The following is a 15,209-nucleotide window of genomic DNA, read 5'->3' on the forward strand; positions in this document are numbered from 1 at the left end:
AAAACGGAAATTTTCAAAAATATCTGCGAGTAATAGTACATCAGTCTTTAAATATAAATCTGAATATTCACCTAGAGTTTTTATATTAAACTTATTCCATACATTTTGAGCACGTTGATAATCCTCAATGGAAATATTATCATCATTAAGTTTCGAGTAGAATAACTTTTTCTCGGGTAAATGATTTTCTTGTAACTTATCTATTGAGTCTATGTACTCATAAGGAAATACACCTTTACGAGTAACTAATTTGAACTCTTCAAAATTATGATAATATTTCCGAGTTATTTTTTTATCATTGTCGGTAAGGTTACTAGCTAGTTTTTCAATGCTAGAAGCCATGAATCGAAATGAGTCAATGAAGCGAAGTGAAACAGATGTACCTGCGATAATTTTTGTGAAAGAGATATACCTCTCTTTGTTCACAGGTAGAATATTTAAATTTCCTTCAAACCCTGTTGCTAATGAGCTTATAATAAAATGCGAGTCATAACCAGATAAGTTATGGAATACTACTGGAATCGTAAATGATTGTTCATAATTCAGGTTACAAGCTTGATGGGTTGGACCTCTATAATCCCCAGTCAAGTGATTATGATCCCTACATCTTATTTTATCCTCGGATGTGAAAACTTTACCACATATATGACAATTTTCAGCCGTTTTATGATAATTCTCCTCCTCTGGAGTAAGCTGATTCATCTTTATAATATTTTTGAAAAGTTTATTGACTTTTCGACCTATCGATTCTAATTCACCAACAAGCCAGTTTACGCAGTCAGGTGAACGATTGAGTTCGAATTTTGAAAGGGAATTATCATAATTACAATGCAGATAATATGCCGCACTATGTGGTATATGTTTTTCAATATTATCAGATACATTCATTAGAATGCATTCAAAATCTGCATATATAATAAAAGGAACAGGATCTTTATATTTATAATTTTTAAAACTCAAGATTTTATCCTCATTTTTCTCAGGTAATCTCATTCTAACATTATTAAATTTTATACAATCATCCAGATGCTTTTTTAAAGATCTTTCATATTTAAAATGACATAGGCATCGATCACAGAACCATAATTTACTGCGCCCTTTCGATATTTGTGATTTTATTAACCTAGAAAGACTTCTAATCAGAGCAAAGTGAAAAATTGTTTGAAAATCTTTTACATTTTCATATGTAATAGTATCATCATCATCTTTTCCGCTACTATAATAACATCTACCAGATTCTACCATTAAAAGATGTATTGTTTTTCTATCTGATAAATTATTACTTAAATATAATGGAACCACTACACTATTTTCTGTTTTTTTAGTCCCCTCTTCGATAATTTCAGACTCAATACCATAAACATTGATTCTTAAACTGTTTAGCTTTTCAAATTTAGGTATATCGTGTAATTTCATAGAAAATTTTATACCTTTTATATTGAACTTATTATCTAAGTCCGGGTAAGATGATACACGTTGTTTAGGATGTCTATTTGATGCAGGAAATAATGCAGCTTTCACACACCACAGGAAACAGTACATATCATCGTTCTGAATGTTCAAGACAGCACTTTTATCCTGTATTTCTTTTGGCATTGATATGAATATTGAGAATCCACCATGGATCGTAGCGAACCGTGAGATATCAACACCCAAATTAATTACTTCATTTAAGCACCATCCAGATTCCTTTTCATTGAATTCCTCAATTTTTCTTAGAAGAGTGTCATATACAGATTCTTTGTACCAATCAGAGAGAGATGTTGCATGTAAAATATCGGTAGTTCGAGTTTTGAATGATTTATTCTCCTCAATAGTAACATCATTTTTAGTATTTTGAAATTTACATATTTAAGTTGTGCTGACTTTAATATTTCCATTTTCTTGTAGAGTATTTTTTATTTTCTCGATAACAATCCTCTCAGCATCATTTAAAGAAGCGTGTAAGTCAATGTGACCCTGATTGATGACGCACCCTGTTTGAATATGATTTTGAAAGGCATTCTCTAAGTCTTGCCATTTAATTAGATTATTACTATCTAATGCACCACCAATCACAGGAGTGGATAATTGTAGGAATTTTTCCTTATACCAGCATAATAGACTTATATTGGCCGGCAGATTTTTTCTTTCATAGACGCTGCTTCTAACATCACATAGTAAGCCATTAAACTGATTATGAGTATCATCACAAATCTGAACCCATCTCTGACACTTTTCTCCATCCAATACATCAAGCTGTGATAATAAATCATATGCTTGAGCGATTGTGGTGAGAACATTATTAAACTCGGCGATTGACATTTTAAATATCTTATATAAAATCACGGTATTTGATGCTAGTATGCCAACGTTTTATATGAAACTGATTCATTAAACATCTAAACCATTCAATTTATATGTTTTTTATCGATAAGAATTGATTAACCTGATAAAATGATCAATTAAATTGTTGAAGAGTAGCTTTCACCTGAAGTGAATCATCTAATAATAATATAATTATGTTTAAACAAATAAAAAATATCTATTAATCACATATAAAAATTGCTCATTCTGAATTTAAGTGGGTAAACTTTATTGATATAAAGCTTGAGTGAATCAGAATTTAATTGATTTATAAGGATATAAAAATAATTTCACCCCATAAAATTATAAATTGTTCAAATCTCCCTCGCTTTCTCCCATCAGTCGCATCGATCGCTCGCGCAGTAGATCACTGTAGTATCGATCTTACCAACTAAAATTACTCGAAGCTTCTTCGCCGCGCCACTTAAAGGCAGGTCAGTTGCAGCAGCAGAGCTACAGGAGCCCTCTGGCGAATATTTAGGGCGAATTATTTTTGTTTGTTATTACTTTTAGCCTTTTTTCTTAGTGCTGTTTAACCTAGTCTTCGCATTTTTTTTATCTTGCTTATCTAATCTAAATCTAATCATCTAATCATGCTTAAAATTAATCTAATATTAATCTAATCTGTTTCAGTGATTCTTTTGCCTTTTTTTTCAGTTATCAGTGTCAGTTTTACACGCTTTTTGGCTTAGTTACAACAATTTCAAGGCTTCTGGCTTCCAGACCGCATGGCTTGCACGTACTTAACCTGGCCTTATTAAATTTCTATCGCGCTTTTGCCTTTTTGTTTGTGATTCTAGCCTCGTAAAAACAACTTAACTGTGATAAAATATATATGTGAAATTAAAGTTAGTGATATTTATAATTATTAATAAACATAATTAATAACAACGAAGACGTTAAATTAATTTAAACTTCTGAAACTATCCAGATCCCAGTATTTTTCATTTTCAGCATAGAACTTTTAACATTTTTTGAACCCTCGAGCCGGATTCTGGATAGTTTCGTTCAAATTTATCGCGTGAAAAATGCTTTGAGCGAGTTTTTGTGTAATTCCGGTAATCTTGTGCGCGTTTGACAGCTCCGACGCATTGCTGAGTACCTTAAAAGTGTACTGCGTTGGTGGAAAGATAGATTGGGACCTTCAGTGCGAAAATCTACCTGTGTCATCCGTGTGCGCGTAGTTACAAGTGATTATCGGGATCAAATCTCTACTCAAGGTCATCGTGCTTCATCTTCATCGCAACGATCACGCAAGAGGATTCAATCTAAATTGTCAGTTCGTTCCTTTTATATCTCTCTTTATCGCTAACTTACTTCTTTTTCTCGAATTCATTCTCTTTCGATATCTTTCAGATTATTACGATGTCTGCCAAGTACCTACTGGTGTTCGAAACTCACATGGGTGCCCTCAACTCCATGGTCAATGAAGTCGGAAACGGCGAGCACAATCTGATCCAGCCAATTGACTGCGAAGTCAAGCTCGAGGTGCTTGAGTCTACGTGGAACAAGATTGCCGACGCCAATGACAAATTGACCAGTTGCAAGGATATTGATATCACCCACAATTACTTTAAAGAAGGTCGATTCACCAAGGCCGTTAATCGCTACGTAATGGTTAAATCTTCTCTCAAGCGCCGCATCGCCGAAATTGAACCTCGTGTGGTTCCTCTCTCGCCTCACAATCGCACTGCAAATGAGGCTACCGCCTTTCGTCCACAGTTGCCAACTATTCAACCTCCAAAATTCAATGGAGAGCTTCTTGAATGGCAATCATTCAAAAATAAGTTCTCATTCGTCGTCAACAAAGACGGTGTTAACGAGGTTGACAAGATGCACTATCTTCTCCAGAGCCTCCAAGGCACTGCATACTCTCTCGTCGCTAATGTGGAGATAACAGACTCTGCATTCGCCACAGCCTGGCAAACTCTGACCACGAGGTATGAGAACAAGCGAGTATTGATCACGGCTCAACTCAACAAACTGTTTACCATACCCAAAATGGCGTCGCGAGCCGCCAAAGAGGTTAACAACGTTATCAACACCACTTCTGAGGTACTAAATGCCCTGAGGGCTCTCGGATCGCCAGTTGATCACTGGGATCACATTATTGTACATTATATTACTCAGAAGCTGGATCCTCAGACTCGAGAAGACTGGGAAATCACGCTGGGAGCGGCTACAGATTTCCCACCGTACGATCGTATCAAGAGCTTCCTGCTAGCTCGTGCACGAGCCCTTGAAGCCATGGAAGGACGTCTTCCAGTCAAACCACGTGACCCTAAGGTCAACAAAAAGTCCGCGAGTGGTAGCAAACTCACCCACGGATCTAAGACATCATCTGCACATGTCCATATGACCAGTTCGACATCGCAAAACGTCACTATGGCCACTGGACCTCCTACAACAACTCAACCACCTCCTGGACAGATCGCTGGAGCATCTCCAAGACCACAACGTCCTTGTTCGTGCTGTGGTGAAGCACATTTCATCGTATCGTGCCCAGCGTTCCAAAGATTATCGCCCAAAGAGCGTTATCAGCTGGCTATCTCTAAGTCGTTGTGCCCCAACTGTCTTGGACCTCATTCGTTCGAGAATTGTCGTAGCCAAAAACGCTGTCGGTTTTGCCAAGCAGCGCATCATTCCATGCTACATGATTCTACGCTTCTCAGCTCAGCATCAACTTCATCTAACACAATGATGAATTCTCAATCTACTGCCTCTCAGCAGGTAGGTCAGAATACGTCATTCTGACTACCTGATGCATCATCTGCTAGCACGACATCGCCATCGCCTATCGCATTATCGCCATCGCCTATCGCATTATCGCCATCGCCTATCGCATTATCGCCATCGCCATCGCCTATCGCCGCAACGACCTCGTCATTGCCTATCGCAGCATCGCTACTCTCTTCGCAACAAGCTCGTTCTTCGTGCAACACAGCCTCAGCATCAAGACCTCTGGTGTTGTTGGCCACAGCACAAGCCCTCATCGTATCGCCAACACATCATCCTGGCACAGTACGTCTGTTGATCGATCCAGGGTCAGAACTATCGCTGATTTTTCTGCAGCTCGCTCGCCAGCTTGATATGAAGCCTTCCAAAACGAGTATCCCGATTATTGGAGTAGGAAGTGTGCCTTCAGGATCAACGAAGGGTGCTGTTGACATCACTTTACGATCTAATCATTCTGAAGACCAGATTGAGCTTCATGCGCACGTACTGCAGTCTCTTACCGTCGAACTGCCTCCAGTCGTCATCGCCAGTCAATCCTGGAACCACATCGCAGATTTGGAACTAGCAGATCCAGATCATCTATCACCAGGTCGGATTGACATCCTCATTGGAGCTGACTCTTATGGCTTGATTATCAAGCCTGGAGTTATCACGGGAAACCCCGGACAGCCAATCGCCATTCAGACTGTTTTTGGATGGGCCGTTCTTGGACCTGCTGGTCCATCTTCTATCACCACGCCTGCACATCAAGGTCATCTAATCTCAAATCAGCAGCTCCACGAGCTTGTTTCGAGATTTTGGGAGCAGGAAGAAGTTCCAGCGTCTCACCAAGAATCTCTCAGTGCTGAAGAAGCCGAGTGTGAAGCACACTTCATCGCCACACACTCTCGCGACAGCTCAGGTCGCTACATCGTGCGATTGCCCTTCAAATCCAACTGTCCTCCACTTGGATACTCGAAAGGCAACGCACAACGCACTCTATCTCGCATACTTAATCGCATCATTCATCAACCAAATCTTCATCGACTGTACACTGAGTTTCTCAACGAGTACGAGTCCCTGGGTCACATGGAGAAAGTTCAAGCGCCAACTGCTTCAGCCGATGTCTATTACTTGCCACATCACGGGGTGATGCGCAATGACAAGATCCGGGTGGTGTTCAACGGCTCCAGTAAGACAACATCAGGCTACTCTCTCAATGAGCTGCTTCACGTTGGTCCCAAGACTCAGAACGACATTTTCGACGTGCTTCTATACGTCCGTCGTTATCGTCTCATCTTCACAACCGACGTGGAGAAGATGTTTCGTCAAATCCTCGTCCATCCTGATGATCGCAAGTTCCAACGCATCTTGTGGATTGATGACAACTCACAAACACAGGAGTTTGAACTTTCCACGGTGACATACGGAACTACATCAGCTCCTTACTTATCAGGCCGCACCCTGAGGCAACTACTGCTCGACGAAGGTCACGACTTTCCTCTAGCTGCTGAGCCGTTCGAAAAGGGAAGTTATGTCGACGACATTACAGGCGGTGCTGATGATCTTGAATCGCTCAACGCTATCGCAAAGCAAGTCGAAGAAATGTGCCTACGAGGATGCTTCCCTCTGGCCAAATGGAAGAGCAACCATCCTGATTTCTTCAGACTCAAGTTATCGCATCAACCAGGTACAGACTCTCATGACTTTAGTGAGTCATCCTCAAAGATCCTGGGTCTCGCTTGGCAGTGTGCGCCAGATCTACTCAAGTTCACTGGTCAGTCCACACAAAGAACTGCCATCACCAAACGCACCATCTTGTCTGAAACGGCTCAGCTGTTCGATCCTCTGGGCTTAATCTCTCCAGTCATCGTCCGTGCCAAAATCTTAATGCAAGATTTATGGCAAGAAAAGGTCGGATGGGATGATACTCTCACGCCGCAAATCATTCATCGCTGGACGTCGTTTCGTGATGAGCTATTTCAGCTATCTCAGCTGGCTATTCCTCGGTGGCTCAATCTACGCGCTGACAACTTGGAAGTCGAGATACATGGGTTTTCAGATGCCTCTCAAGCTGCAATGGCTGCTGCTGTTTACCTCAAAGTAACAACTTCCAACGGATCATCATCAGTAACTCTAGTCTGTTCCAAGACTCGAGTCGCGCCTCTGCATCGCCTCACAATTCCACGATTGGAATTATCAGCTGCTCTGCTGCTATCAAAACTGGTCTCTCGCGTTCAGTCGACTCTCCAGCTCCATCATGTTCCTGTCTCACTGTGGACTGACTCTTCGGTGACTCTAGCTTGGATCAACAGCGATCCAATGCGCTGGAAGGAGTTCGTGAAGAACCGAGTTCAAGCGATTCAGCAAACCTCGCCAAACGCCACCTGGAGACTTGTTTCAGGAAAGCAAAACCCGGCAGATTGTGCGTCTCGAGGTCTTACACCTGCACAACTTATTAATCACAGACTCTGGTGGTCTGGACCCGACTGGCTAGCCCAGCAGAGTCATCTCTGGCCATCGTTCACAGCATCAAACGATCAACTTGCCGACACCGAGATTCGCCCAAGTTCAGTACACACATCTACAAGCACCAAGCTGCCGTTTGATGTCCTATTCTACGAAGACAGACCTCTCACAAAACTGCTCCGTGTCACAGCCACGATTCAGCGAGCAGTGGCATGCTTTAAGAGAGTTTCTGGATCTAGCTTAGGCTCATCACCCCTAAATCCTGCTGATCTTCAATTTGCATTGAAGTTCTGGATCAAATCCACGCAGCAAATCTACTTCGCCAGTGAGATTCGAGTACTATTGCAAGGTAAGAGTCTTGCTAAATCTCACCCTCTCTCTCGACTTACAGCTTGGATCGACCAGACTGGTTTACTTCGAGTTGGTGGACGTTTACAAAACTCGCTACTCGATGAAGACGCCAAACATCCTCCAATCATGCCAAAGGATTCGGAAATCTCCAGGCTCATCATCGCCAACGCCCACACTCGCACGATTCATGGTGGAACCCAGCTGACGCTTGACTACGTACGTAGATACTGCTGGATCCTTGGTGGTCGTGCTCCTATCAAATCTTTCATTCATCGATGCGTCACCTGCACCAGGATACGTGGCATCCGTGCTCAACAACGCATGGGAAAGCTCCCAGCTTCCCGTGTCACACCTTCACTGGTCTTTGAGCATGCTGGAGTCGACTACGCAGGCCCAGTTTCGCTCAAGTTTTACCAAGGGCGTGGCACACGCTCATACAAGGCTTGGATTGCAGTGTTCGTGTGCTTTTCAACCTCCGCGATTCATCTGGAGCTTGTAACTGACTACAGTGCTCAAGGCTTCTTGAAAGCATTCAGACGCTTCACAGCCCGACGAGGCATCTGCAAGACGCTTACCAGTGACTGCGGAACCAACTTTCAAGGTGCTTGTGTCATTTTGAAACGCCTGCTCTCTGGTTTTACCAGAGAATCGCAACATCTTCAGCAACTTATCGCCAACGACGGCACAGCATGGAAGTTCAATCCTCCAGGAGCTCCTCACATGGGTGGTAAATGGGAAGCGGCCGTTAAATCTATCAAGCATCATCTAACACGAACCAACTCGGACACGATCCTCACGTACGAGGACTTCTCCACGCTTCTGACTCAGGTTGAAGCTGTGCTGAACTCTTGATCTCTCAGTGCTCTCTCAGAGGATCCTGACGACATCGCAGCTCTGACTCCTGGACACTTTATCAGAGGAGCACCTCTCACACTGATACCTGAGCCATCACTGATCGACACTCCATCGAATCGACTATCAAGGCTTGAAGACATCCAGCAACGGCTCCAACGCTTCTGGTCTCACTGGTCTGCTTCCTGCCTGAAATCTCATCAAACCATCTCCAAGTGGAATACCTCATTCCACGACATCGACGTCGGATCTCTGGTCCTGATCACGGACGAGCGATATCCACCATCAAAATGGCCGCTAGGTCGTGTCACGCACACTCACCCTGGTAAGGACGATCTTACTCGAGTTGTCACCATCCAGACGGCCACATCGACGTATACAAGACCAATCCACAAATTGGTACTTCTTCCAATCCCCAGACACGAGGAAGATTCTCATGACGTCGCTCCAGCAGCGTCTCAGCTACTTCTCCATCGAGCGGAGAAGGGGGGAGAATGTTCAAATCTCCCTCACTTTCTCCCATCAGTCGCATCGATCGCTCGCGCAGTAGATCACTGTAGTATCGATCTTACCAACTAAAATTACTCGAAGCTTCTTCGCCGCGCCACTTAAAGGCAGGTCAGTTGCAGCAGCAGAGCTACAGGAGCCCTTTGGCGAATATTTGGGGCGAATTATTTTTGTTTGTTATTACTTTTAGCCTTTTTTCTTAGTGCTGTTTAACCTAGTCTTCGCATTTTTTTTATCTTGCTTATCTAATCTAAATCTAATCATCTAATCATGCTTAAAATTAATCTAATATTAATCTAATCTGTTTCAGTGATTCTTTTGCCTTGTTTTTTCAGTTATCAGTGTCAGTTTTACACGCTTTTTGGCTTAGTTACAACAATTTCAAGGCTTCTGGCTTCCAGACCGCATGGCTTGCACGTACTTAACCTGGCCTTATTAAATTTCTATCGCGCTTTTGCCTTTTTGTTTGTGATTCTAGCCTCGTAAAAACAACTTAACTGTGATAAAATATATATGTGAAATTAAAGTTAGTGATATTTATAATTATTAATAAACATAATTAATAACAACGAAGACGTTAAATTAATTTAAACTTCCGAAACTATCCAGATCCCAGTATTTTTCATTTTCAGCATAGAACTTTTAACATAAATAAATGAAAAATAATTTTTACTATTACATAAATAAATATTAGAAAGCCATCATTATTTCACTGATGTCATTTTATCAGAAGCAAATAAAGTAATTAAACGTAATAAAAAAATATTTATACAACATCATAAAAATAAATATATATGTAATTAAAAGGATTAAGAAAATTTCATTAAGATGTTTACATCGATAGTGAGTAAGATTTTGTTAAAAATAAATGGAATTTTAGGTCTAATAATAAATACAAGTGTAAAAATTGTTATTTGAAAAAAAGGGTTAAGAGATAATAAATAGATTTTCACGATAATTATCTAATTACCCCTCATAAAAATTACGCAGAGCTCTTAAATTCTCATTACTATTAGCTGAGTGTTACTCAGCTTTTATTTATTGAAAATTTATTTATTTATTTTAAAAATACATTTTATTATTTTTAATTAATAATACTATTTTTTCTGTTTTTTATTATTTTTTTTTTTATCTTATCGATGACTTTTAAATAAACATTTATATATGAATTATAAATATACAAATTCAAAAAATATGTAAAAAGAACACATATATATTATTATTAATTATAACAACAATCATTCTTAGTTCATGAATCACATTAAATTAAATGTAAATTTCTGAATCATATAAAATAGATTCAAATAATTTTATATAATTGAGAATATGTTTAAATAATAATGAAACAGTTATTAACTAAGTTATTATTATTAATTATTACAACTCTCATTCTATGTTTATGAATCACGTTAAATTAAATTTTTGAATCATGCAAAATAGATCCAAGTAATTTTTTTATTGTGAATATGTTTAAATTATAATGAGAAAGTTATTAATTATTATAACTATCATTTTTAAGTTTATGAATCACGATCAATTAAATATAAATTTTTGAATTATGTTAAATAGATCCAAATAATTTTATTTATTGATAATATTTTGAAATACTAAAGAAAAATTATTATTATTAATTATTACAACTATCATTCTTAATTTATGAGTCATGTTAAATTAAATGTGAATTTTTTGAATCGTGTAAAATAGATTCAAATATTTTTTATTTTATTGAAAATATTTTTAAATAATAAAGAAAGAAAAAGTTATTAATAAAGTTACAATTATTAATTACTATTTTCATTATCAATTTTTAAATCACGTTAGATTAATTGTAAATTTTTCTGAATCATGTAAAATAGATCCAAATATTTTCATTTTATTAAAAATATGTTTAAATAATTAAGAAAAAGTTATTAACTATTTTACAAATTATTGTCATTATTATATACATGTAGGAGGACTTATTGAAAATGTATAAGAAGATATTCAACCACCCAATTTCTTACCCCCTACCTTCCAAATTCTCTTAGAACTCATCGCTGATTCGTTGATTAATATTGAGGCGTGGATAGTTTTTCGGGAAATGTGAAAAGGGGAAAATGTATATAAAGAGTTGTGTAACAGTAAATAGTTACAGTTTTTCCCATTTAAGTATATTACTTAAGTGTTTTCAAGTTTAATACTTAAGTTTTTAGGCGAAATTAATCCTTTAACGTAAGTAAAAATTTATTTATTGTTATAAATTAGTAGCATTCATCATTCAAATTTATTAAGTTTAATCTTATTTATTTATTTATTTTTTTTCTCTCATAGATGATCGTTACAATTTCCAAGTGTTTTGTGCCGAAAAGTTGGATCAATTACACGGAGGGGTATGCCATCTTAGTTTGGATTAATTCCATCCTAGAGTCCCTTCTTGGAGGAGAGGATGATGATTACGTGAAGCGTGAGAGCGCATTTGATCATATATTCATGATTGATAATCATCATGCGACCCTTACGAAAACGGTCAACGACATTTGGTGGTTCAAACTCTGCTGCGAGGATGGCGAGGATGAGTGTCATGAGGATGTGTATAGCTTCATACACATGCCGGAGGAACCTACACCTTCATCAGCAGGTATATATATATATATATATATATATATATATATATATATATATATATATATATATATTAGGGTGCTTTTTTTTTTGCGACTATTTTTTTTTTTTCGTTTCCATCCCGAAATTTTGTTGGAAATACACCCAAAAAAATTCCCTGAAAGTTTGAGCCCTTAATATTAATATTAAGTACTCCTACACAGCGTGTGAAGATTTCCCATTTGAATTATACGAGAACTTTCATTTTTTTTTTTTAAATTTCTATAGCTCAGTGGCATTTCATAGCATCGCTTTGACCATGGACGGGTTTTTTTCAAAATTAAATGTTCTACAAAAGTGTCCATTGTCGCGAAGTCGTAACACATACTGGCGGGGTAGTACGGACCGCCAAACCGAATTTTTTATAGAATTCTTGTTTTTTCACTCATTATCTCATAAACAACAAGACATACAGAAAAAATGTAAATGATAATTTTGTAGAAAATTTAATTCTCTACAAAAAAGGTCCTCAGCACTAAATCACTAAGATCGATATTTTCTGAGATATTAATCATTGAAGTTTACCTAGCATTGAATTTCCACAAAATGTTGAATCAAATCTTAAAAAATATTGATTTTTTTCTTTTTAGGAGGTACAGGGAGTTCATCCTCAAAATCAGAATATGTTCGTTTCAACCCACTGGAATTTGATGATAGACTACAAAAACTTGCTGGCATCGAATGTTGCGATAATTTCATGCCTAAAACAATTTTTTCAGAATTAAATAAATAAACCCAATCGATTCAAATATTTTTCAAATTTTATATTCAGCTTCTGTTATCCAGAAGCAAAGATATTCTTTGAATTGAGTTTCCGTCAATTTTCCCCAATAAAAATAAGACAAAATGATATATATGTGTTTTAAATTTATTGGTTACAGAGACTTTAATTTTTTAATAGCGTGGGAATTTTCGACTGCAAAAAAATCGAAAACAAATTTTTTTTTTATTCAAGTCAAAATTTTTGTCAAAATTGAATAAATTTTGATTTATCTCACTTATTTAGATTTACTTGATAGAAATTTTACCAAAAATGATAGACTAATAATTAGAAAAAAAGTTATGAATCTAGAAACAAATTTTAAAATATTGAAAAATTATATAGAATTCAATTTTCAGAAAATGAGGTTAAGAAAATTAGAATTTTAATGCGAATTAAATTTTACAAGTAAGTAAAAAAAATATGAGACTAAATTATAAGAAATTGTTTTCGATTATTAAAAAATGATTGATTGTTGAGCTTGATAATTTATAGTTGTATGTGAGAAGAAACTAACCAATTTCGTCTGTATTATTCTCATTATCTTCATTTGTTATCTCCTGTTCAGTGTCAGATTTATTCTGAAAAGTTTCCACCGGCAAGAAATTAGTAACGGGCGAGTGAAGATTGGTTTTCCCTTTTTGACACTCATTCAGAAATTGTTGCTGCTCTTTTGGCAAATTCTTAACCATTGTGGAATTCGAAATATCGAACAATTTATCTAGTTTTTGGTTAAACTTTTCAACATTCTGTTTTTGTGCTTTCGATTTTTTTCCCTCTTGTGATGTGTCTTCACTTTTATATATTCGGCATAAAATTTTTCCAACTTCGTAAGACTGTGCTGAGGACGTATAGTTGGAATCTTGAAACTAGCCCGAATAGTATTAGTATCGTTAATAACACTAGTAGCACTATTTCGAATAGTTAATTTTAAAGACTGATGTTTATACATAAAAAAAAAAATTTAGTAAGTCACGATACGAAGGTAGCTTATTATTATTTATTTGGCTTCTTTCAAATCCAATTAAATAATTCCAAGTTTTATTACCAATTTTTTCACTCATTTTAATGATGGTTAAAGTCGACCTAACCTCAAATTTAACAAAGTATACATACAACGGCGTCACACTGATCAATGCCCACTAAGCTTTGTTCTTACTCTCGCGGGATTAGTACGCGAAAACAAAGAAAGCGCTGCAATTAAAGGGGAAATTTGTTGAACGCATTCAAGGTCAAGTGAAAGCTCAGTAGTACTACCAGAGCAAGAAAAATAAACCGCAATTAATCAGTATCACAATACACAGCAACAAAGAAACATCCTATATTATTCGTAATGATCATACACAATATATTTTTATCTAGAATTTCATTGAAATTGAATTATTAAATGATAAATTCAAATATTATGGGGTGATTTAAATGAGAAATTTATTTAAAAATAAAAACTTCAGAAAAATACAATTAAAAATTTTTTACGTTAAATTTGTAACTTAATCAATAAGTAATTACTAATTATAATTATGATACGAATAAAAAAATCATTATTTTTTAAGATTTGATTCAACATTTTGTGGAAATTCAATGCTACGTAAACTTCAATGATTAATATCTCAGAAAATATCGATCTTAGTGATTTGGTGCTAAGGACCTTTTTGTAGAGAATTGAATTTCCTATAAAATTATCATTAACATTTTTCTGTATGTCTTGTTGTTTATGAGATAATGAGTGAAAAACAAGAATTCTATAAAAATGCGGATTGGTGGTCCGTACTACCCCGCCAGTATGAGTTACGACTTCGCGACAATGGACACTTTTGTAGAGCATTCAATTCTGAAAAAAACCCGTCCATGGTCAAAGTGATGCTATGAAATGCCACTGAGCTATAGAAATTTAAAAAAAAAAAATGAAAGTTCTCGTATATTTCAAATGGGAAATCTTCACACGCTGTGTAGGAGTACTTAATATTAATATTAAGGGCTCAAACTTTCAGGGAATTTTTTTGGGTGTATTTCCAACAAAATTTCGGGATGGAAACGAAAAAAATAGTCGCAAAAAAGCACCCTAATATATATATATATATATATATATATATATATATATATATATATATATATATATATATATATATATATATATATATTTATATATATATATAGATTTATTAATCATTAACTTTTATTAAGTTTTTATCATTCTATAATTTTATATGAATTTTTAGATATCGAGGAATCAGTAGTCATGGATACTGATGATTTCAATTATAGCCCTGATGATTTTAATTACAGTCCGGATGATAGCTTCAACTGGGATCTTCAAGACAATGAAATAAATTGGAATCGTCAGGATGATGATTCTATCAGAGAGGCATTTGATGCAGCAACCGATTTAAATGACTCAGATACTGAGCAAACGGTGATACCACTCCAATTTGGCGGTAAGCCGCAATCATTTATTTTAAGTGGAAATCGTGAGCCTTGGGAATCATCGTCATCCTCATCACTATCATCATCGTTATCATTATCATAATTATCATCAGGTAATTTATTAATCATTCTCTTTATATTTTAC

General features: G+C 36.5%; 3 protein-coding genes across 3 annotated transcripts; 2 read left to right on the top strand and 1 right to left on the bottom strand.

Moving 5' to 3' along the window:
• The first annotated feature begins 3,711 nt into the window (after window positions 1–3,711).
• On the top strand, window positions 3,712–9,312 carry LOC123273928. Its single transcript, XM_044741412.1, has 3 exons — window positions 3,712–5,072; window positions 5,124–8,678; window positions 8,742–9,312. Exons 1-3 carry the CDS (start codon window positions 3,712–3,714, stop codon window positions 9,310–9,312), a joined length of 5,487 nt encoding a protein of 1,828 aa, XP_044597347.1.
• Window positions 9,313–11,503: 2,191 nt separating this feature from the next.
• LOC123273945 lies at window positions 11,504–15,171 on the top strand. Its single transcript, XM_044741433.1, has 2 exons — window positions 11,504–11,857; window positions 14,860–15,171. The coding sequence occupies exons 1-2, from the start codon at window positions 11,551–11,553 to the stop codon at window positions 15,165–15,167; spliced, it is 615 nt and encodes a 204-aa protein (XP_044597368.1). The 5' UTR covers window positions 11,504–11,550; the 3' UTR covers window positions 15,168–15,171.
• On the bottom strand, window positions 12,366–13,592 carry LOC123273946. The gene is made up of 2 exons (XM_044741434.1): window positions 13,158–13,592; window positions 12,366–12,581 (listed from the first exon to the last, which is right to left on the bottom strand). Exons 1-2 carry the CDS (start codon window positions 13,330–13,332, stop codon window positions 12,442–12,444), a joined length of 315 nt encoding a protein of 104 aa, XP_044597369.1. The 5' UTR covers window positions 13,333–13,592; the 3' UTR covers window positions 12,366–12,441.
• Window positions 15,172–15,209: the final 38 nt, after the last annotated feature.

The sequence above is a fragment of the Cotesia glomerata genome, unplaced genomic scaffold (genome assembly GCF_020080835.1).
Source record: "Cotesia glomerata isolate CgM1 unplaced genomic scaffold, MPM_Cglom_v2.3 scaffold_17, whole genome shotgun sequence".
Classification (NCBI taxonomy): domain Eukaryota; kingdom Metazoa; phylum Arthropoda; class Insecta; order Hymenoptera; family Braconidae; genus Cotesia; species Cotesia glomerata.

What these genes read in the sequence shown, in the direction of transcription:
- LOC123273945 (XM_044741433.1), top strand. Translation starts at nt 11,551, where the DNA reads ATGATCGTTACAATTTCCAAGTGTTTTGTGCCGAAAAGTTGGATCAAT. An exon ending in ACCTACACCTTCATCAGCAG is followed by an intron (nt 11,858 to 14,859) that starts GTATATATATAT and finishes ATGAATTTTTAG; the next exon opens with ATATCGAGGAATCAGTAGTC.
- LOC123273928 (XM_044741412.1), top strand. Translation starts at nt 3,712, where the DNA reads ATGTCTGCCAAGTACCTACTGGTGTTCGAAACTCACATGGGTGCCCTC. An exon ending in TCTCAATCTACTGCCTCTCA is followed by an intron (nt 5,073 to 5,123) that starts GCAGGTAGGTCA and finishes ATCATCTGCTAG; the next exon opens with CACGACATCGCCATCGCCTA. An exon ending in AACTCGGACACGATCCTCAC is followed by an intron (nt 8,679 to 8,741) that starts GTACGAGGACTT and finishes TTGATCTCTCAG; the next exon opens with TGCTCTCTCAGAGGATCCTG.
- LOC123273946 (XM_044741434.1), bottom strand. Translation starts at nt 13,332, where the DNA reads ATGGTTAAGAATTTGCCAAAAGAGCAGCAACAATTTCTGAATGAGTGT. An exon ending in GAATAATACAGACGAAATTG is followed by an intron (nt 12,582 to 13,157) that starts GTTAGTTTCTTC and finishes AAATTGTTTTAG; the next exon opens with GCATGAAATTATCGCAACAT.